This window comes from Antennarius striatus, chromosome 19, assembly GCF_040054535.1.
Source record: "Antennarius striatus isolate MH-2024 chromosome 19, ASM4005453v1, whole genome shotgun sequence".
Classification (NCBI taxonomy): Eukaryota; Metazoa; Chordata; class Actinopteri; order Lophiiformes; family Antennariidae; genus Antennarius; species Antennarius striatus.
In genome coordinates this window covers 1,060,712-1,081,024 of record NC_090794.1, presented here as the reverse complement: position 1 = coordinate 1,081,024, position 20,313 = coordinate 1,060,712, and the positions used below count along the sequence as shown (strand labels likewise).

At 44.4% G+C, this 20,313-nt stretch overlaps 3 protein-coding genes and 1 pseudogene across 7 annotated transcripts; 2 read left to right on the top strand and 2 right to left on the bottom strand.

The window, feature by feature from the left end:
* The first annotated feature begins 322 nt into the window (after positions 1-322).
* On the top strand, positions 323-3,638 carry tmem251 (transmembrane protein 251). Of its 2 annotated transcripts, none has more exons than XM_068342509.1 (2): positions 323-483; positions 2,617-3,638. In XM_068342509.1, the coding sequence occupies exon 2, from the start codon at positions 2,625-2,627 to the stop codon at positions 3,012-3,014; it is 390 nt and encodes a 129-aa protein (XP_068198610.1). In that variant the 5' UTR covers positions 323-483; positions 2,617-2,624; the 3' UTR covers positions 3,015-3,638. The 2 variants fall into 2 exon arrangements, with proteins under 2 accessions (XP_068198610.1, XP_068198611.1); XM_068342510.1 differs by lacking the exon at positions 323-483 and adding an exon at positions 779-904.
* Positions 3,639-4,500: 862 nt separating this feature from the next.
* LOC137613353 (interferon-induced protein 44-like) lies at positions 4,501-9,602 on the bottom strand (annotated as a pseudogene).
* Positions 4,506-14,695, top strand: rsph3 (radial spoke head 3). 4 transcript variants are annotated; one of them, XM_068342505.1, is made up of 11 exons: positions 4,506-4,775; positions 10,115-10,220; positions 10,916-11,112; positions 11,725-11,932; positions 12,441-12,522; positions 12,610-12,751; positions 12,830-12,975; positions 13,331-13,534; positions 13,861-14,023; positions 14,153-14,239; positions 14,481-14,695. In XM_068342505.1, the coding sequence occupies exons 4-11, from the start codon at positions 11,823-11,825 to the stop codon at positions 14,537-14,539; spliced, it is 993 nt and encodes a 330-aa protein (XP_068198606.1). In that variant the 5' UTR covers positions 4,506-4,775; positions 10,115-10,220; positions 10,916-11,112; positions 11,725-11,822; the 3' UTR covers positions 14,540-14,695. The 4 variants fall into 4 exon arrangements, with proteins under 4 accessions (XP_068198606.1, XP_068198609.1, XP_068198607.1 ...); XM_068342506.1 differs by lacking the exon at positions 4,506-4,775 and adding an exon at positions 9,804-9,919; XM_068342508.1 differs by lacking the exon at positions 11,725-11,932 and having other exon boundaries at positions 14,481-14,688.
* A 540-nt stretch (positions 14,696-15,235) lies between these two features.
* On the bottom strand, positions 15,236-20,026 carry LOC137613045 (cleavage and polyadenylation specificity factor subunit 3-like). Its single transcript, XM_068341879.1, has 18 exons — positions 19,821-20,026; positions 19,353-19,416; positions 19,151-19,248; positions 18,796-18,924; positions 18,544-18,721; positions 18,254-18,343; positions 18,001-18,151; positions 17,636-17,811; positions 17,401-17,559; positions 17,135-17,281; positions 16,906-17,058; positions 16,713-16,821; positions 16,524-16,622; positions 16,332-16,426; positions 16,116-16,203; positions 15,922-15,988; positions 15,594-15,690; positions 15,236-15,483 (listed from the first exon to the last, which is right to left on the bottom strand). Exons 1-18 carry the CDS (start codon positions 19,889-19,891, stop codon positions 15,364-15,366), a joined length of 2,091 nt encoding a protein of 696 aa, XP_068197980.1. The 5' UTR covers positions 19,892-20,026; the 3' UTR covers positions 15,236-15,363.
* Positions 20,027-20,313: the final 287 nt, after the last annotated feature.

Below are 20,313 nucleotides of genomic sequence, written 5' to 3'. Positions count from 1 at the left end.
ATCTGACCTCAGAAACCAACGCCTGAAAGTCACCTTCAACATGTCAGCACAGAGGAGAACCAGGTTCCCTCCTCTGCGGTGTTTAGTTTTCAAATAACACCACCTAAAAAAATACAATTATATATATATATATATATATATATATATATATATATATATATATATATATATATATATATATATATATATATATATATATATATATATATTCATCATTTTTTTCTAAATCTTTATTTTCTCCACAAATTCCCCCAGAAATCCTCGCGTTTCACCTGCAGCTTGAGAAAGCCCCAATGTAGTCACGCAGTTTGACCAGTAGAGGGAGTTGGTGGGTCGCGTCTTTGATGACGTCATAAATGGGTGTCAGGTGGCAAACAGGAAAAGGATCTGGAGAGCTCCCGGCTGTCCGGGACCGGGGAAGGAACGGAGCCAAAACGGAATCAACAGCAGGATTTTAAATCGAAAGAATTCGCGCAACGGAAGGTAGGAATGAAATAAAAGACGAGATATTGGTCCGAGACGGCTAACGACTGCTAGCAGGATGCTAGGCGGAAATAAACGGAGAGCAAGATGGAGGCAGGAAGCCATTCAGAAGTCAGCTGGTTTGAAGGATGACTGAAAGGTGAAGCCAGGTAGACTTCGTTGTCCCGAAACTGGGTGTGAACGAACGGATTTGTGCAGGGAACGAAAACATTTGTACGCGAAACGACTTCCGGTCGTTTCACGGTGAGAAAATCAGCGAGACTCGTGTTTACGTTCAGGTTTGATTCCACGACTGATCAGGTGTTAAAGGAGGTGATCGTCCGGGTGTGGGTTCGAACCCCACCGGGGAGAGACGCTCTGTCACTGCCCTTCAGGGTTCACCAACCCGGGGAGAAAAGTTCTGATCTTAGACAACCTACAGGTAGGTTACAGCTAGTCCCCAGCCTACGAACACAACTAGTTCCGATAGGTTGTTCATAAGTTGAATTGTTTTTTTTGAGTCGCTATACGTTAAATATCAGTCTGGAATCTCCATTTTAGGTCATTTATGATTTAGAGTAGTGACATTTAAAGTAATGTCATTACTACTGTAAATACTAAAGTAATGTCATTACTAATGTAAAGACTAAAGTAATGTCATTTCTACTGTAAAGACTAAAGTAATGTCACTACTACTGTAAAGACTAAAGTAATGTCATTTCTACTGTAAAGACTAAAGTGATGTCATTACTACTGTAAAGACTAAAGTGATGTCACTACTACTGTAAAGACTAAAGTGATGTCACTACTACTGTAAAGACTAAAGTAATGTCATTTCTACTGTAAAGACTAAAGTAATGTCATTACTACTGTAAAGACTAAAGTAATGTCATTACTACTGTAAAGACTAAAGTAATGTCACTACTACTGTAAAGACTAAAGTAATGTCACTACTACTGTAAAGACTAAAGTAATGTCACTACTACTGTAAAGACTAAAGTAATGTCACTACTACTGTAAAGACTAAAGTAATGTCACTACTACTGTAAAGACTAAAGTAATGTCACTACTACTGTAAAGACTAAAGTAATGTCACTACTACTGTAAAGACTAAAGTAATGTCATTTCTACTGTAAAGACTAAAGTAATGTCATTACTACTGTAAAGACTAAAGTAATGTCATTACTACTGTAAAGACTAAAGTAATGTCACTACTACTGTAAAGACTAAAGTAATGTCACTACTACTGTAAAGACTAAAGTAATGTCACTACTACTGTAAAGACTAAAGTAATGTCACTACTACTGTAAAGACTAAAGTAATGTCATTACTACTGTAAAGACTAAAGTAATGTCATTTCTACTGTAAAGACTAAAGTAATGTCATTACTACTGTAAAGACTAAAGTAATGTCATTACTACTGTAAAGACTAAAGTAATGTCACTACTACTGTAAAGACTAAAGTAATGTCACTACTACTGTAAAGACTAAAGTGATGTCACTACTACTGTAAAGACTAAAGTGATGTCACTACTACTGTAAAGACTAAAGTGATGTCACTACTACTGTAAAGACTAAAGTGATGTCACTACTACTGTAAAGACTAAAGTGATGTCATTACTACTGTAAAGACTAAAGTGATGTCATTACTACTGTAAATACTAAAGTGATGTCATTACTACTGTAAATACTAAAGTGATGTCATTACTACTGTACTCAAGTAATGTCATTACTACTGTAAATACTAAAGTAATGTCATTACTGCTCTAAATACTCAAGTTCTATTCCTTCAGACTGACCAGAAACAATTCCAGGATATTAAAACATCCCATAATAAAAAAAAATACAGGTTCAGTCGTTCTGATTATACGTCAGTTTAAAAAAAAAGTAGTTTATGTTGTTTCTCTGGACTTCGCGTCTGTCCACCACAGATACTGGACTCTAGAAATCACTAGAAAACCGTTACAGATCATAAGTCATGTTACTGTACAATAAACCAGAATGAAGACATGGAATCATAACACTTGAAAACACTTCAAGAAACTGTCCACCAGTTTTTCTGATCATCAACAGCAGTCAGTTGATGATCCAGTGTCGCTACTGAAGCCAAGCCTGTATTGATCTGTATCGGCTTGTGATTGGTTGTCCCTGCAGTATGGAGGATGATGAACTTCCGTCAGCGGATGGGATGGGTGGGCGTGGCTCTCTACTTGCTGCTCAGTGCCATGCTGGCGTATTACACCTTTGAGGTCCAGAGCTTCAGTTTGGAGCATGTGAGGAGAGGCGGAGCCAGCCCCTCGGCTCCGCCCCCGCCCATCAGCTGGCCTCAGAGCATCAGCGCTCGTTTGCCACCGCTTCCTGTGTGGATGTGGGCGTCGGTCTTCCTGCTGCCGTACCTTCAGCTCTTCCTCTTCCTGTTTTCCTGCACGAGAGACGACCCCCGAGCCGTCGGCTACTGCATCCTCCCCGTCTGCCTCGCCCTGCTGTGCAGCCGCCGCCGCGCTGCCAACAAACCGACCAATCACAGAGGCCCGCCACTCATCGACACGTAGAGAGCACGGCTGAAAAGCCACCACCACCGTGAAGGGGACCACCAATCAGACAGGCAGCTTCCTCCTTGACGCACAAAGGGGTGGAGCTATGGCCAGAGGAGGAGCCTGAACAAAAACAGGTGTTTGTGTTGATGTTTGTGATGTCATTTCCTGTGTGCCTTTGAACAGTTTAACAAACACTCCTGTTGGAATTAAAGCCTCTGGAGAGGAGTTTAGACTTCCGCCATCGTCGACTGTTCGGTTCTCCTCGGCTGCTGTGATTGGCTGGAGGATCGACCTACCGCCATCTGTGTGGCTGGTTTAGATCTTCATTACTGTTGCTATGGTTACACAATCTGAGAAAATGCTTTGTTACTGTTTCCCTGTTGTGTGCAACAGTTGTTGAGATGTGTAACCGCTGCGCCGTCAGTGCCGGAGAACAGCCAATCAGCGGCGGCGTGCAGAAACCGACCATATTTGGACGGGTTCAAGTTGACGCCACAGCGGGGCGTTCACAGCACCGGGGTTTTTGTAGATTCTGTAGTCGGGGAATGAGCAGCTAATAAAAAATACTTTATTTAAATTCAAGGGGAGTGACAGGGGTTACCATGACAACTTTGTAACATCAATAAAATAAAAAAAATGTTTTATTGTGGAGAAACATTTTCATTAAAATTGGCAAAAGTCAGGTTTAAAAGAAATGAAGCTGATGACAAACCCTTCAGACCCACCAGAGGGTTTCTTCTGGAGTCCAGTCAGGTGACTGTGACTCCAGTCAGGTGACTGTGACTCCAATCAGGTGACTGTGACTCCGGTCAGGTGACTGTGACTCCAGTCAGGTGACTGTGACTCCAGTCAGGTGACTGTGACTCCAGTCAGGTGACTGTGACTCCGGTCAGGTGACTGTGACTCCAGTCAGGTGACTGTGACTCCAGTCAGGTGACTTGTGACTCCAGGACTTCCTCTGGTGGACTCTTGGGATCTTCATCGTTCAGGAATGTGCACTGATGTCTGGGCTTCATCTTCCTCCTTGTGATGTCTGACATGGAACCAAACGGTAAGACGTTTCCCCTTAAATGTTTGATTGGTTCTTCCGATCGGTTTCTGATTGGTTGGTTGTTGGACACCTCGTCTCTCCAGTGGTAAACGATAACTGATCGATTGGTCGCTGGTCAAGTAGACAAAGACCAGACAGCCTGAAAAGACCATTTTTATTTTCATCTGTTGCTGATCATCTGCCATCTTTAGTTTGGAGTCCAATCCAAAAGATCTGGCGTGTCGCGTGCTTTTCGTTTCAGATCTTCGTTCTTTTCGCTGGAGGCTGTGGTTCATTGTTCTCCTCTTCATCATCACTGTCCTCCTCTTCTTCCTCTCCTATAGTAACAAGAACATGAAACACGAAATAAATCCTGTTAACCCACAAAACAAACGGGTTTCACCTTCGACAGGTACCGGACTGTTCCACTGGTGACCACTAGGGGGGGGAGTCGCCACGGCTTTCAGTCAGCTCACCTGCGCAGTCTCCGTGGGTTTTCTCTCGCGCCACCAAGTCGCTGAGAAGCTGCGACACGTTAGCATTTAGCTCCTTAATCCCGGCGATCACTGAACCCAGATTATTTTGCACGCTAACGTCGATTGTCTCTCTTCTCCCGTCCCGATATTTCAGCTCCGCGAACAGGGCCACGGCCGCCATCTTTGCTCCAACTTCCGCTGTCGTCATCAACCGTCGACTTTTTTTTTCTCTCAGCCTCGCAGATCATTTCCGGCAACAAGAACGATACGGTCAGTGAAAGGTGACAGAATCCACAAAAAACAACGCAAAATTGTATGTTTTTATACAAGAATGTGTCATTCTATAAAAAAATAACGCATTTAATGACGACGTGTCACCAGGGAGTCATATTTGTCTTAACCGCGAACATTTAAACACTCATAAATATATATGTAATATATATTTTTTTATATTTAATTAATTTATATAAATTCACGTTGAAACTTTGACGTCATCAACAGTTGGTGTCTGCAGAGATGTTTTCCTGCACGTCTTTTCCTCCTGGAGATATTTTATAATCATGAAGTATCGCCGTACATTTTTTTGTTCTTGTATTCTCAGTCTATCGCATTTATTATGATGAAAGTCGAGACAAGTCGGTGAATTAAAGCACAAACCTGAGAGATGCATGATTTCCACTTTACACGGATCACATACAACACATTTTGACTGACATGTGAATGAGATTCAATCTGACAGTGAATGCAGAGAAGCAGCAAACTGTCATAAAATATATGGGAATGCTGTGGAAGATCAACATGAATGATGTGTAACACTACAAACACACTTAAGACACTGGAGTGGAACACAACAAATGAGGATTACAACTAAAAAGATAAGAATTATCTGCCCTCGTGCCTTCCTCTGAACCTCCTGCCCTTCAAGCCTTAAGTCAGGGGGGGGGAAAAATAGTGCTTCACCACGCTTCTGACGAACAGGACCGGACACTACAGAGGCTCAGAAGAGTTCTTTACTCACTTGTTACAATTTTAATCACTTCCAAGTTACATTTAGTGATATTAGGTTCTGTGGATCAATCAGTGGATTGGTGTAACGTCTGCTAGAGATTAACGACTCACTAACGTGAACACAGTGAGCTTCAGTGAAATGAAATATCTGGACAGATGTGTTGTTGTCGTGCTATGATAAAACACACAAGAAGCATCGAATGAACACTGAGCGTCACAAATTAAAGCTGATTTCAGATATGATTAATTTACAAAATGTTGTCGGTGACATGCTGTTAGAAATTGACCAGCCTCTCACTACTCTTCCGGAGGTTGATGTTGTCGTCTCCAAAGTTGATGATGTTTTCCAAGGCGTTCAGGATCAGAGAGTCAACCTTCTCGTCTAGGGAGGTTTCTGAAGTGTAGTTCTTCACCGGGAAGATGCAATTTTTTGGGATGTCCGACTCCATACTGAACATGTCCATCTAAAAACAATCACAACACCACAGCTCTGAACAGTCAATGACTTTCTGATACTCAGAACACCCTTTGGACCAGCTATGACCTAACGGTAATAAAAACTTTTAGTTATTGTGGTCTGTGCAGGGTTCAATTTTGAGAAGGTGAGAAGTTGCTGTTCTCCTCATAGTGGTCTAAGTCAGGATCAGTTTTAATCTTGATGCAGAAGTATATGGGCACATATTGTACTATATGTGATAAGTCATCATTTGTGTAGAAATTGAAATTCTTACATTTAATTTAAATAAGGATTTTTTTTTTCACCGGCAGATTTCAACAGTAAGTATTCCATCAGTTAGCTTTGTAACTACAGCTAAATGTCAGTCTCCTACATGCAGCTGTGGATAGTACATTATTTCATTGGTATTGCTGACATACCACAGGACCTTGCTGATTTAGTAAGAATACATAAGTGTCTCATGTAGCCATAGGAGGGCACAATCCAGTATCTTATTGTGCCAGTCTCAAGTCCGGATAAATACAGAAGGTTGTGTCAGGAAGGGCATCCGATGTAAAACCTTTGCCAAATCAAACATGCGAATCAAAAGGCAACTGATTCGCTGTGGTGACCCCTGAAGGGAAAAACCGAAAGGAAAAGAAGATTTATTATGGTCTGTGCCCAGAGATCATGGCCGTACGAGATAGGGATGTGTGGTGAAACCAGCACATCAGTGTGGATCACCAGTCAGTACTCACTGGTTATGTTCTGTTAAAAGCTGGCTGGTTCTTAAACTTCAGTAACTCTCAGGAATCTTTACCCTGAAAGTAACGGTTTAAAAACATGCTGGTGCACACGGATCTGTTGAACTGGCTGAAAACGCTGCAGTGCCAGGACAGCAGGTGGCGACGTAGCGATTCAGAATGAGCACAAACAAAAATGGGTAGTCTGACATCTTTCTGTTGTCATTCTGTCCTGTGGTTGGAGGTGTAACGTCTGAATATTCACCACCAGTCAAACATACCTTCATATGCAAGTAGAGACTCTTGTAGGTGTTGTGTAAATCTGTATTAATTCCGTGGTGGAGTTCATCAATTTTAGTGATAATACCCACTTGAGGAATTCCTGCCAAACAACAGGGAACAAAGTTTTGAGTCTCATTAGAAAGTTTCATATTGTCCTTGTTAAAAACCCACGACCAGAACAACACCCAGAGTTTTGTTCTTACCCAGATCACTGGCTTCCCTCCTGATGACTTGAAACTTCGGCAGAATGTTCTTATACTGTTGTAAGTTGTTCATGTTTTCATCACTTTGTTTGTGCATTATGCAATCCATGGGTAGGAATACCAGTCTTGCAGGAATGACAAACACCAGAACATGGACTCGGTCGTTGGCAGTTGGAGCTCTGTTGTAGAAACCACTGTCCTCTGACAACCTTTATTCAGGATTGAACTATAGAACAAATGCATTCCATACATTTCAATCACTGTTCCATGAGTACATACTACAGAAGAATTCTACAGTTGTCAAGAACCGTACCGTGTAGCCGTCCTTCACATGTCCCTTCAGCGCCAGTTTGATGTCCTCCACAAGAACTCCCTGTTGCTCCAGGCCCATGGTGTCATTGAAGACAAAAGGGTAGAAAGACTGTCTGTCTTCTTTTTGGACTTTGTAAGTTGTGTACTAAAAATAGTAGAGAAGTCAACACGTTGTTACTCAGCACACATTAAACTGCGTTACACTCTTCCAGAACAGTTTTAGGTCCCTGCATTCTGTCTCCTCAGGTCTTAGCCCCTGTCCAAGGGACCCTTCACATATCCACAAACAAACGCACCCCTTGTGTCCTTGGCTTTTGATGCTTGCTTCTATTTCCTCAAGTTTGATAGTGTCCTTCTCCATCATTCAGCTATTCAATTTATTTCTAGGACATCATGGGATTATTCATTAAAGAAATGCTATTATGAAAAAAACTTTTTCAGGTCTCTACATCTAAACATAGTCCTCTACTTATGAACAGTCGACGATATGAACAAACAAGCTTCACCATATGTGACTATTGTTCTGCAGTTCTGCTTTTTGCCACTGAGCCCCCGTTCAAGGAACCCTTCCCATATCCGCAAACAAGTGCACGCCTTGTGTCCACGGCTTTTGATGCTTACTTCTATTTCGTCAACATAGTCTAGTTTGATGGTCTCCTCCTCCACTAGTATCCATCTATCTCAGCTTACGGTCGTTGTTAAGAACATTTGTCAACTCTTCCCTGGAAGAACCCTGGCGCTGTTGTTCTGAAGTTTAGATTCTGGTGTTTAATTATTAGCGAAAGCTGGACCTTGGTGGGGGTACAGGATCTATCCAGTGTCCTCTGGTCTAGTCTATCTCCTGCATGTTTTAATCACATGCTGGTCTACAGCAGAGGATCATAGGCTAAAGTCTGCAGAGCAGAACATGAACTTCCATCACACCGGTTGACACTGAAGGTGTGGTGGATCAGCACAATCTTTATTAACACAATCCAAGGTTCTTCATACCTTTTTAGTGAAAGAGTGTTCATCCTCGCCCACCAAAGCCTGGACCCAGGGTCTTTTACGAAAGACACTTTGGACCGAGTTGATGAAACTGGACTTTCCAGCTCCAACCGGTCCAATGAGAAGAACCCTGAGCTGTTGACCTTCAGTCTGGGGGCTGTACTCCTTCACCCTCTGCAGGACTGTGGTGTTCTCTCTGATCAGGGACGACAACATGATCACGTGTGTGTTTTTACACAGCTTTAGCTGGAAGTTAGTTCTAATGGACAGGAGGGCAGAACCCGACTGTCACACAACAAGACAGACTGGAGATCCAGACAAACCCACCCCCAGTTTATTGTCCTCCATGGTTGCCTTTCCTGTTTGCATGGTTGTCCTCCCATGACTGAAAGACAGAAGAGTGATGTAATCAGCAAAGATCTGAACTCTTCAGCTGTTGGTGAAACGACTGGACACTGATCCAGAACCAGAGTCCGAGTACATCTAACACCTTTGGTTCACAATGTCTTCCAACATCAGGGGAACATTTATTTCAGTCAAAAACAAATTATGACGTCACTTCCTGTGGAAATTAGACACATGCATAGCAGCAGATGAATCTCTACCTGGCCCCATATAAGAAACGATTCATCAAATTTTTAAATGTAGGAATTATCAATTTTAGCTGTTCGTCCCAAATATTCAAAGTGTCCAACACTAAATAAATCTTCCCATGAACAAACCTTTTGAATTCTATCCTGTTAGAATGATTAAAAATGTCAAAGTCACCTCAGAGGAGACTCTGAACAGTCTGAACGAGATAGAAAAATAAATCTGTCACAAAACAGGATTTTAAATCACACATTTTCACATTTATAGGCGTTATAACAACTATTCTCAACACGTCAGTCAGCAGCGATTTTTTACTTTCACTTTTGTTTATAAAAGAAACTGCGCAACAAGACGTTAAAGATCACACATTAAAAATAACGAGGATCTTTTATACACCATCAATTATTAGAATCCACTCAGAAAAACTCAGTAAGTCATTACTGTTTCCACGAAGATCAGAATGTCGTCCGCTCCTGTCCACTCTGTGCTCCTCCTGACGTGTAAAGGCGCTGCAGCGCCCCCCACAGGTTACACGGTGCTGAACAGGTGGGTGGACGAAGTCGACACATTCAGGACTGAAGACCAGACAGAACACCGAGAAAACAAACAAACAAACAAACAGCTGGACAAACAAACAATGATCAGGAAATCTGTCCCTGCTTCCTGACCATCTTTCCTCTGACTGTATTTATCACCACATCGGGCAGCTGGAATCCCTGACAGCTGTGAAACGGAGCTTTGTCCTTCTATTCTGTGTTTTACGGTAACGACTGAGCGCCGCAGGTGTGTCCGGGCAGGAGGATTCAGACAAACTTTTGGTGCGGGTTCTGGGAGTTTAGCAAAGTTTTAGAGGTATGTTATGTGTAAATTAATCCAAATCTTCTAAATAATAGTTTAAATATTTTATTCTGAAGTGATTTTTTTCGTGTTTTTCATGTTTCGGCTAGGTTTGTGTTTTTTTTAAATGTGTTGTTTGCTGTGTTTTTGAAGTTTTTGCCGTTTTGACTTTTCAACAATTTTTGGGCTTTTCCTCCTTTGGTCGTTTAGTGAACACAAGAGAAAATATCCAGGAAGAGCAGAGAGAAGAGTCCCCAAGAGACCGGATGAGGACGATGAAGAGGAGTCAGCCATGTCTTCTGTCACCTTAACCCCAGTAAGTATCTACACCTTCAAAACGTTGTTTATTATCAGATATTGTCTGTTATTTGGTTCATCTCAAATGGTCTTTTATTACTTTAACTGTGTAAGATTTATAACTTATATTACAGGAAGTCCTCAACCTACAAACACGACTGGTTCTGAGAGACTGTTCATCAGTTGAATTGTTCGTAGGTTGTTATTTATCCAATTTCAAACTCTAATGTCCATTTGAGGTCATTTAAATGTCATTTCTACTCTATATATTAAAGTTCTATTCCCTTAAAACTGACCAGAAACAATTCCAGGAAAATAAAAACAAAACATAATAAATAAAATACACGTTCATGTCATTTAGTTTAGTCGTTCTTGATTATACGTCAGTTCACAAAAAATACACGAAAAAGTAAATCAGGTTTACATCATTTCTCTCAACCTCTGTCCAAAAATCACGAGAAAACCGTTAAAAGCTCATGATATCAAGTTACTGTACAATAAATCAGAATAAAAACCTGTAATATATTATAATACGTACATATATTTCCAATATCTACTGAATGTTCGTGAGTTGAGAACCACCTGTACTTAGTCGTATTTGTATGAATTTGGAACAATTTCTTGAAATAAAGTATTTGCTTTGATCATGCATTCATTTTCAAATGGTGCATGTATTGTTAATTTTTATTGATTTTAATTTATGTATTTTTCTAGAAATCCTCCTGATGAAGGGTCAGTCTACCGTAGAAGGAGTCTCATCCGGGGCCAACGCCATGGAGCTCATGCTGCTGGAGATATCTCATGTAGCTGGTCACCATGGAGGCCTCAACTAACAGTCTGCTGGTGAAGATAGTGTACAGTACTCCTCTCCCGTAGATGTGAATCGCCCTCAGGTACCTCAAACCGGCCAGGTGCGTCCGCAGCCCCTCCCAGATGTCAGATTAGATTGAAGCTTTCTCGTTTCTGTTTTGTGATTTTTTTGAATTTTTTTGGTATCACTGAGCATCTTGTCACCTCATGGCTTGTCAGTCTGCGGGGATAACAACCCCCGTGACCTACGAGAGTGGAAAAAGTGGTACGGGAAATGAAGGAATTATTTCTGGGAAGTCTAGTGGGGATTTAATTTGGACATAACAAACATTTAAATCAACAAATATGTGATTCTACTAATACTAAATAATGATCAAAAACAAAATATTGTAGATGCTTTAATAATAATATCATTAATATCAATAATTAATATCCTTTAATAATCCTTGAAAGTAAACAAGTGATTAATTCTAAAGCCCAGAATAATTGGTTCTTTAAAAAAATAAAAGTGCTATTTGATATTTAAGAAAGATTCACTAAACATCAGTATTTGTATTTGTATTGACTAGCTAGTTAGCTCGGAACACAATTAGTTTTAAAAATCTATATTTTAGTTAATTTATTTTATCTGGTAAATCATAGTAATATTAATATGCTAGAATGAAAAAGTACGAAGTGCTAAAAATAAAATATTTAATTATTATACGTCACAGGTGTCGAGCGTCTTCATAGCGGAAGTGAGGTAGGTGACTTCCTGGATACGGTTGCTACAACAATCATCCTTGGATCGTGAAGTTGTATTCCTTGGAGAATGGCGTTCGTTTCGCGGGGCCAGAGGGGTTCTGGCGGGTGTTACACGTTCTCCAGCCGCCCCAGAGCCGTGGAGAACCGGCCCAAGTACCGGGAGCCTCCCGCCGAACAGTAACGAGTGTTTGCTACCGGTTTGTGTTAGCACAGGCAGCTAACCAGCTAACTAGTTAGGAGATTAAGTGTGTACTCAAATGCTGTTTAAATATTCCTGTCATGTAATTATCAAACACCAACGATTTAATCTATGTCATGTGATATAATTAAAAGACAAAGATTGCTTTTTTTTTTTTAGTGTTAATCTAATTCTTGTGTCATTTAAAGACACAAAGTCAACAAAAGTTATTTGTATTATAATTTTAATGACCAACTTACTATTACTCTTTACTTTCGCATTCATTAATTCATATTATATTACATCACTTCAAATCCATTCAACCACACATTCAAGGACTGAGAGTATAATATATATTTTTTTAAATTTTTAAATTTTAGTTGTTTTAAATTTAATTAGTATGTGCTAATTTTACAGCTATCAGACTAGCGAGACACATGTCAGTCTGTCATGTTAACACGTTCATCTCGCTGCTTGTCCAAATGATCTGTTTCCCCCTGACAACAGGACTCCTGTTAGCTATGGAAATATTATGTACGACCGCCGAGTCGTCAGAGGAAACACTTATGCCCAGCGCATCATTCCGACTGTATGTACAGAACATCCATTTAACAGGCGTTCCTTTCCTTTTGGTGTCTCTATGCTGACCGTGTGTGTTTTCATCCACCGTTCAAAGGTGACTCAGTCGGATCGTGTTGAATTACAAAGACAACACGAGGCATCGAGGAGAAACATCGGTCGAAAACGAGCCAGAGAGCAGCTGGGATCCACGACTCCAGAACCGCTGCTGGGCAGACAACACGTCGATGTCCAAACGGGTCAGACAGGCGTTAGGATGAGGTTTTTAAATGTGTTGTTGTAAATCAGAGTCTTTGTAACCCGACCTTTATTTTCAGAGCGTTACCTTGAAGAGCTGAGTGATGTCATTGAGGTTAAAGACACCGTCTGCCAGACCGACGAGTTCTTGGATAGACCTCCAAGTCCATTATTCATACCTGCAAAATGTGGTGAAGACGTTGGAACCCAGATAGAGGACGGAGATGTAAGTTTCTGTATCAACAGCCTTCATAGAGTTCTAACAAAACTTGATAGTCTTGTTTCAGATATTATTTATGGAAGAAATGTGACTTTTTTTAGACTGTAGGACCAAGTTATCATTGTAAAATACCCTCTGATGCTCTGGATGAGTAAATCCAGGTGTTAGTTAGCATCTCAATCAGGTTCTCTCAGTTTTGATGTATTTAAATGATGTCAGAGAAATCCTGTGTGAAAGTTGTGTTTGAGGAATCCAGTCAAACAGACTCCCAGAGCCAGGTCATCATCACGTAGAATGTGTGCATGTGTGATAAAATGTGTTGCTGGGTCAGAGTACACACTAACACCACAATCCTCTGCAGCTGTTTGACTTCGATCGGGAGGTTCGGCCGGTGGTGGAGGTCCTGGTGGGGAAGACGGTAGAGCAGTCCCTGGTGGAGGTGATGGAGGAGGAGGAGCTGGCCTGCATGAAGGCCCAGCAGAGGGCCTTCCAGGAGCTCCGGAACATCGAGCTGATGGAGGTGCAGCGGCTTCAGGAGGCGGAGAGGCGACGCAAAGAAGAGAAAGTACGTAGACTATATAGAAACATGGATTTCATGCCTTTACTGATTCATCAGTCATTGAAATAAGAGCAAGTGGACTCGTATTTTAGACGTGAAGATGCTTCACCTCCAATCAGAGACCTCCGTAGCTCCTGAGAGGAATCTGATGAGCGGTGAAACATCTTCAGACCTGAAACAGGAAGTCCATCAGCTTCTGATCCAACCTTAGAGGACGGTCAAGAGTCATAACTTGAGCTGAAGGTTGAGCCTGTTGGACACACAGAACCTGAAACAGGGACCCAGTACTGTCTTCAAGAACCCATGTGTAGAACTTTTTCTTCTCTCCACAGGAACGTAGAATTGCCCAGCAGAGGGAGGCGTTGAGGAGAGAACGAGAGACAGCAGAGAAGGTCGCCGCCAGGGCGTTGGGTCAGAAGTTCGTGGCCAACGCCATGTTGACGGTCTTCACCTCCCTGAGGAACCAAGGCTTCTTCTACGACCCTGTGGAGAACGGTGAGTGTTTGTGTCTGCGATGCTCTCCGGTCTCAACCCCATCAGCTTCTCCTCATTTCTGACACATGAAGGCGTCGTTTCTGTCCAGCCAGAGATGAGGTCTATGATAATTGTGGTTCTGGTTTCCAGATGTTCGGACGAATTTCTTGCCGTGGCTGATGTCAGAGGTGGACGACCGTTTGTTGAAGAAAGAGGCAGCGAGACGGGTTCTGGACGGTAAGGGCTCTCTGGTGGTTTGATTGTTCCCAAGTCGTTCCTCTGCTTGAAAGAACAAACACGAGTTTCTTCTCTATTCTGAAGTTAATGTGACATCATCAATATGACAGGAAGTAGATGAAGACGTGACGTTTTGTCAGTCTGAGGAAATGACATTAGTGGAGCGCCTCCTAGAGGCTCTTTCTGAACATTACAGGGACCAGACTCTTTCGCTCACCAAATGTTTTCATCTGGTTTTCAGGTCTAATCTATGAAGTGGCCACGAAGAGAGAGGAGGCCTTCAGAGAGAGGCAGACATAGCCCATGTGAAGAGCGACTCGTTCCCCACGTTCGGCTGGACATCGTTTCACGTTCTGATCCGCTGATTCGGGGGAGGGGGGGTATCATCAATAAAGCTTAAATGTATAGCAGTGCATGCGATCCATTGACAGTGCAGTGAAGCTGGATTCATCCTGGTTTGAAGAGGGTTTTGTCGTGGTTGTAAGACGCCTGATACCCGGTACCATCGGGGCGGTCTACCTCCAGCTCTGTCTCCTGTCTTTTCCTTAGTGACTCGCTCTAGACCAAACATTGCTGGTCTAATAGTAGTCTAATATAGTCTCGTATAATGTAATAGAGTTAAGTATAGTCTAATAGTCTAGTCTAATATGGTCTAGTTTAACAGAGTATAGTCTATTAGACTAGACTATATTAGACTAGACTATAGTAGTCTATTGGACTAGACTATACTCTAGTCGAGTCTATTGGACTAGACTATACTCTAGTCGAGTCTATTGGACTAGACTATACTAGACTATACTCTAGTCGAGTCTATTGGACTAGACTATACTAGACTATACTCTAGTCGAGTCTATTGGACTAGACTATACTAGACTATACTCTAGTCGAGTCTATTGGACTAGACTATACTCTAGTCGAGTCTATTGGACTAGACTATACTAGACTATACTCTAGTATAGTCTAGTATAGTGTTATGTAATAATGTAGAATCAGAACAACAGAATCTACAAGAGTTTATTTAACCAAAGACAACAAAAAAGTAGAAAAGTCGCAGAAGGTCGACGCCCCTCTGATACACCAACTGTCCCGATCAGCTGATCATCAGCTCCCCCCACCCTGTCTCGTCACTGGTGACATCGCTCCCTGCTGATGACATCAGAGGTGGGGTTGAGGGCGTCGTACAGTCGATGGACGGCCACCTCCACCATCTCCCTCATGGACTCGTCTTCTGCACACGTCACCGCCTGGTGGACGAGACGAAGGTCAAAGGTCACGGTAAGATCAGCAGGGAAATACTTTCATTTGTCCTCCAATCAGGAGTCGGTTAGGAGATGTGAAAAACAGGAAGTCTCACTCTAGTTTCCGGGTCGATGAACACGGTCACTCCGTCCACCGTCACGCTCACGTTCTCCCCAGCGCCGAAGGTCACGCAGTCGTCCCCGAACATGTCGCTGGAACGAACACGACAGACACGCCGAGTCACGTCCGCCTGCAGTGCTTTTATTTTGAAACTTGTGCAGGTACTTCCTTCTAGTTCCTCTCCTTACTAATCAGATTTGTTGTCATTGATATCTGTTTAAGTCACAGCTGTTTACACTGAGGGTTTGTTAGCATGGCGTCTTCTGGGTGGGGGGGAAGGGGAGGGGCAGGGGGCGGGGCTTCAGTGTGTTGGGTTTACTCACTGCAGCATGAGTCCCAGTCGCTCCAGAAACACGTCGGACTCCAACGTTTCCTTCTTTCCTTCTAGAACTGAAACGAACGACAAACATCAGAGAGTCGGTCACACCTCGTTCACACGCCGTTTACACGCCGTTTACACGCCGTTTACACGCCATTCACAACTCATTCACACGCCGTTCACACCTCACAGACTCACACTTCTGGGCGTTGGGGTTGGATTGGACCTCCAGAACCACCGTCGTCACCACGTCGGCATACATGTCGTTGAGTGGGTTTGCGATCCACTGAGGAGGGAGGAAAAAGTAAACCCTCAACCATCTAAACGTCACGCTAACCGGGAATGTTAGCGTGACGTTTCTCGTTTCTCGTGGTGTTGTCCGGGCTCTGCCGCGGGTTTGGGAAACAGACGCACCTCCAGCAGCACCACGCCGGCCTCGTGCACCAGGGTGATGCTCTTGAAGATCCTGACGGTGATCTTAGACGCTCCCTCCACTTGTTGCACGTCCCCTGAAAACACAAACCGAGTTCAGGCGTGTTTGACAGAAGGATAACCCTGGCGTGCTGCTTTCAGGTGAGCTGGGACGCGGCGGCGCCGCCGACACACCTGTGAGGCTGCGGAGCTGGCTGACCAGCAGAGAGATGGGGCCGGAGTACGGGATGGCCTGAGTCTGAGTCACGGTGCCCATACACAGATCTGTGTAGTCTGAACACAGACAGCAGAGGTGAGGAAAACCACAGCACCTGAACGCATCACACACACACACACACACACACACACACGGCGTGTTCTTACTGGAGAGGTCCGACGGCGTCATGATGTGATAGTTGAAGTTCCGTTTGACGAGGATTCCCGACACGCGTTGACCCTGAGCACACTTCCTGTCGGTCAGGGAGCCCATCACCTGCAGCAAAGCATGCTGGGATTAAAACGGGGGTCCTGCCTGCACCATGACGACGGCGGCGGCGTGAGTGAAAGAGCGACGCACTTTGGCCAGTTTCTCCCCCCTGAAGTTGAGCGTGACGGCCTCGGTGTTGCGGGGGTTGTGCACCTCGATGTGGACCTCGTCGTTGTCTTCGTACTCGCGGATCAGCGCCGCCTTCAGGCGCGCCATCTCGTTCTGCTCGCCGTGGACCAGGATCTGACGCGCCGACGGGAAGACGTCACGTCAGAGAGAAGAGGTTTAAAAAAAAAAAGACTCCCGGTAGTTTTCTTACCACGTGTGGCGGTTTGAGCGCCCGAATGAACTCGCTGGTCTGCTGGTAGTCGGTGTGCGCCGAGAAGGAGATGTAGTCCACCGACATCTTCAGGAGGAGCTTCTGGCCCGACATGGTGGTGATCTCGTCGGGTTCCGTCATGATGTGCTGGAAAACGCCGCAAGGGATTCGCGTGAAACAATTACAACGTCTCCGGTTTTACGTTCCAGCCACGAGCCGATGTTACTGAACTGGTTAGAACAAAGAAAAATGAAGCACCCCCCCACCTTGGCCAGCGTGCCCTCCACACAGTATCCGGCGATGATGACGCCGTTCCTCTTGTCGGTGCACCAGCTCTCGAACAGCTCTCTGGACAGACCGCTCTGCATCATCCCCGGGGACGCCATCACCACGCTGGGGCCGATGTCGTCGAAGTGATCCATGCTCTGGAACGCCCAGGGAGGAGGGGGGTCAGGCCGCGCCCGTCGAGAGGGGACGGGCCTGCCGCGGCGGCTGGCTCACCTTCAGGTTGCTGATGTGCTTGAACACGAAGGGGTTGTTGATGTTGATGGCCTTGCGGATCTTGTCGTTCATGGCGTTGATGTAGGTCTGGTACACCGCCATGCACTTCCTGGCCAGCGACGAGGCGTAGTAGATGGGGATGTCGTGCAGCTCCGGGTGGTTCTGCCAGTACTCGTCTGCGGCGGCACAGAAACACAACGTCCAATCAGCTTCCGCCCAATCGGACCAATCAGCGCCTTCGCCTTCACCGCGTCGTCGTCGTCCTCGAGCGGTTTTTGGGTCGTCGAAGCAAAAACAAAAGAAAACTTGAACGTTCTGTTAACGGGATCTGGGGCAGGGGGGCGGGGTGGGACCGGCCATCTCACCCAGGATGAGCAGCAGCTCCTGGGCCCGCCCCAGAGCGAAGACAGGGATCAGGCAGCGGCCCTCCCGGTTCACGATGTCGTGCACCGTGTTGCAGAAGCGAGCCTCCCTCTCCTCTCGCTTCTCGTGGATGTGGGTGCCGTAGGTGGACTCCTGATACACACACACACACACACACACACACACACACACACACACTCAGGTCACGCTGTAGTTGTCGTCTGTTTAAATAAAGCTCACGTCCGCGTCGCTCACGGTGATCAGGATGTCCGGTTTAACACTGGGGATCTCCGCCGCCATCAGGTGTCTGTCCTCCTGACGGGAGAAATCTCCTGTGTACAGCAGCTACACACACACACACACAGACACACACACACAGACACACACACACAGACACACACACACACACACACACACACACAGACTTAAAGCATCATATAAATCTGCAACGTGAAAACACACCAGCGCCATTCTTTCATTCACAATCTGGAGGCAACACTGTGAAATGCTCTGCATGTGCGTGTGTGTGTGTGCGTGGGACGCACCTTGACCCCGGCGATCTCGATCATGAACATGGCGGCCCCCAGCACGTGTCCGGCGTGGTAACACCAGAACTTGATGCCCGCCACCTCCTTCACCTCGTGGAAGTTGATGGTCTCGATCTTCTCCATGCTCTCCTCCAGGTCCGTCTCCGTGTACAGCATGTCGTCGGCCGAGATGTTACTGCGGCAACCGTCACACACCGCGTTACCACGGGAACGCACCAACACGGCGAAACCACAACGACGACGCCCCACCTGACTTTGACGTAGTCCGACAGCAGCCAGCGGTAGATGGCCTTGGTGGCGTGGGTCATGAAGGTGCGTCCTTTGAAGCTGGTCTTCTGGAGGAACCAGGGCAGCGCGCCGCAGTGATCCAGGTGGAAGCTGGGTAGGGAAGGGAGGGGGCGGGGCTACGTCAGCTCAACACACACCTGCGCCGCATCACACACTCGTTTCTAAACGTCCGGACGGAAGTCCAACCGGACGTGGGTGTGTCCGCGTTTACTCGTCTCCTGCTAAGTTAGCAGCGTTAGCTACCTGACCGGCGTGAAGGGGCGGAGACTAACGATGGTTTTTATTCGTTACAGGTGGACATCTGTTCGGAACTCACTGGCTGATGAGCAGCAGGTCGATCTCAGCCGGATCGATCAGGTCGATGTACGGCAGAGCGTCCATCCCCTCCAGACCGGGATGGATCCCGCAGTCCAGCTACAGCACCACACACACACACACACACACACACACACACACACACACACAGGTCTTTACACACCTCAGACACTTTAAAGCTGACGTGACCAACACAAACAGACCATAATCTTGCGTCCCTTGAACTCCAGGATGATGCAGGACCGTCCCACTTCCTGTCCGGCTCCTCTGGACACAAATAAACACACCAGCAACGTCAAGCGTCAACATTTTAAGGTTTTAAAGACACAAATATAATCAAAATATGACATTTAAAAAATTTTCAAATAAAACCCCGTCTTTATTTTTTATTAAAAAAAAAACACTTTTAAAATTATTTATTCTGTATCCACAGAATCCAAACTTGAATGCTAACAATTTAGCAACAACTTCAAAGCCTTCCTCTATAAACAAAGAACCGTTTGGTAAATTTAGTTTAAATAAAGGTTGTTCATAAATATGCTTTTAATTATTTTAGTGAACTCATTTTTTAATGTTTGTTGTCGTAGTTTCAGTTTTAAAGGAGAACACATTTCTGAATGGACTCCTGTGTTAGCACACCGATGCTAACGGCTAGCAGCAGATGAACTCACAGCGGGCGGATGAGCAGCTGGTCGCTCTCCTCCGCGGGAACCGTGACGTCACTTTTACGTTTCGTCGTCATTTTTTACTTTAATTTTTACTTTAATTAACCTCACAAAGTTGACAAAAAACAACTAATTCATAATTTCCACCGCTGGATAAGAGCGTTTCCGCTTCTGCGTCACTTCCGGCTCGCGTCCGGTCCGCAATAGAATTCCTCCGAGTTGTGCAGTTCCTCCGTAACTTCAGTTCCGCTATTAGAAGATTTTAAAAGCCGTTTCTTAAAGCGATTCATACAAATTTTAGTCGTTTATTCAGTCTTTTATTAATTTACTGTTTTATTGGATTGCTTTCACATAATAATTTCAAATCAGCATTTAGAACATGATTGTAAAGGCATAACTGGAAAAAAAATTGTATTATAAAATAAATCATAACGTACATAATTGTTTTCGCCTGTAAATACTTTATTAAAATGTTATCATTTATTGTAATCGCGGTGAT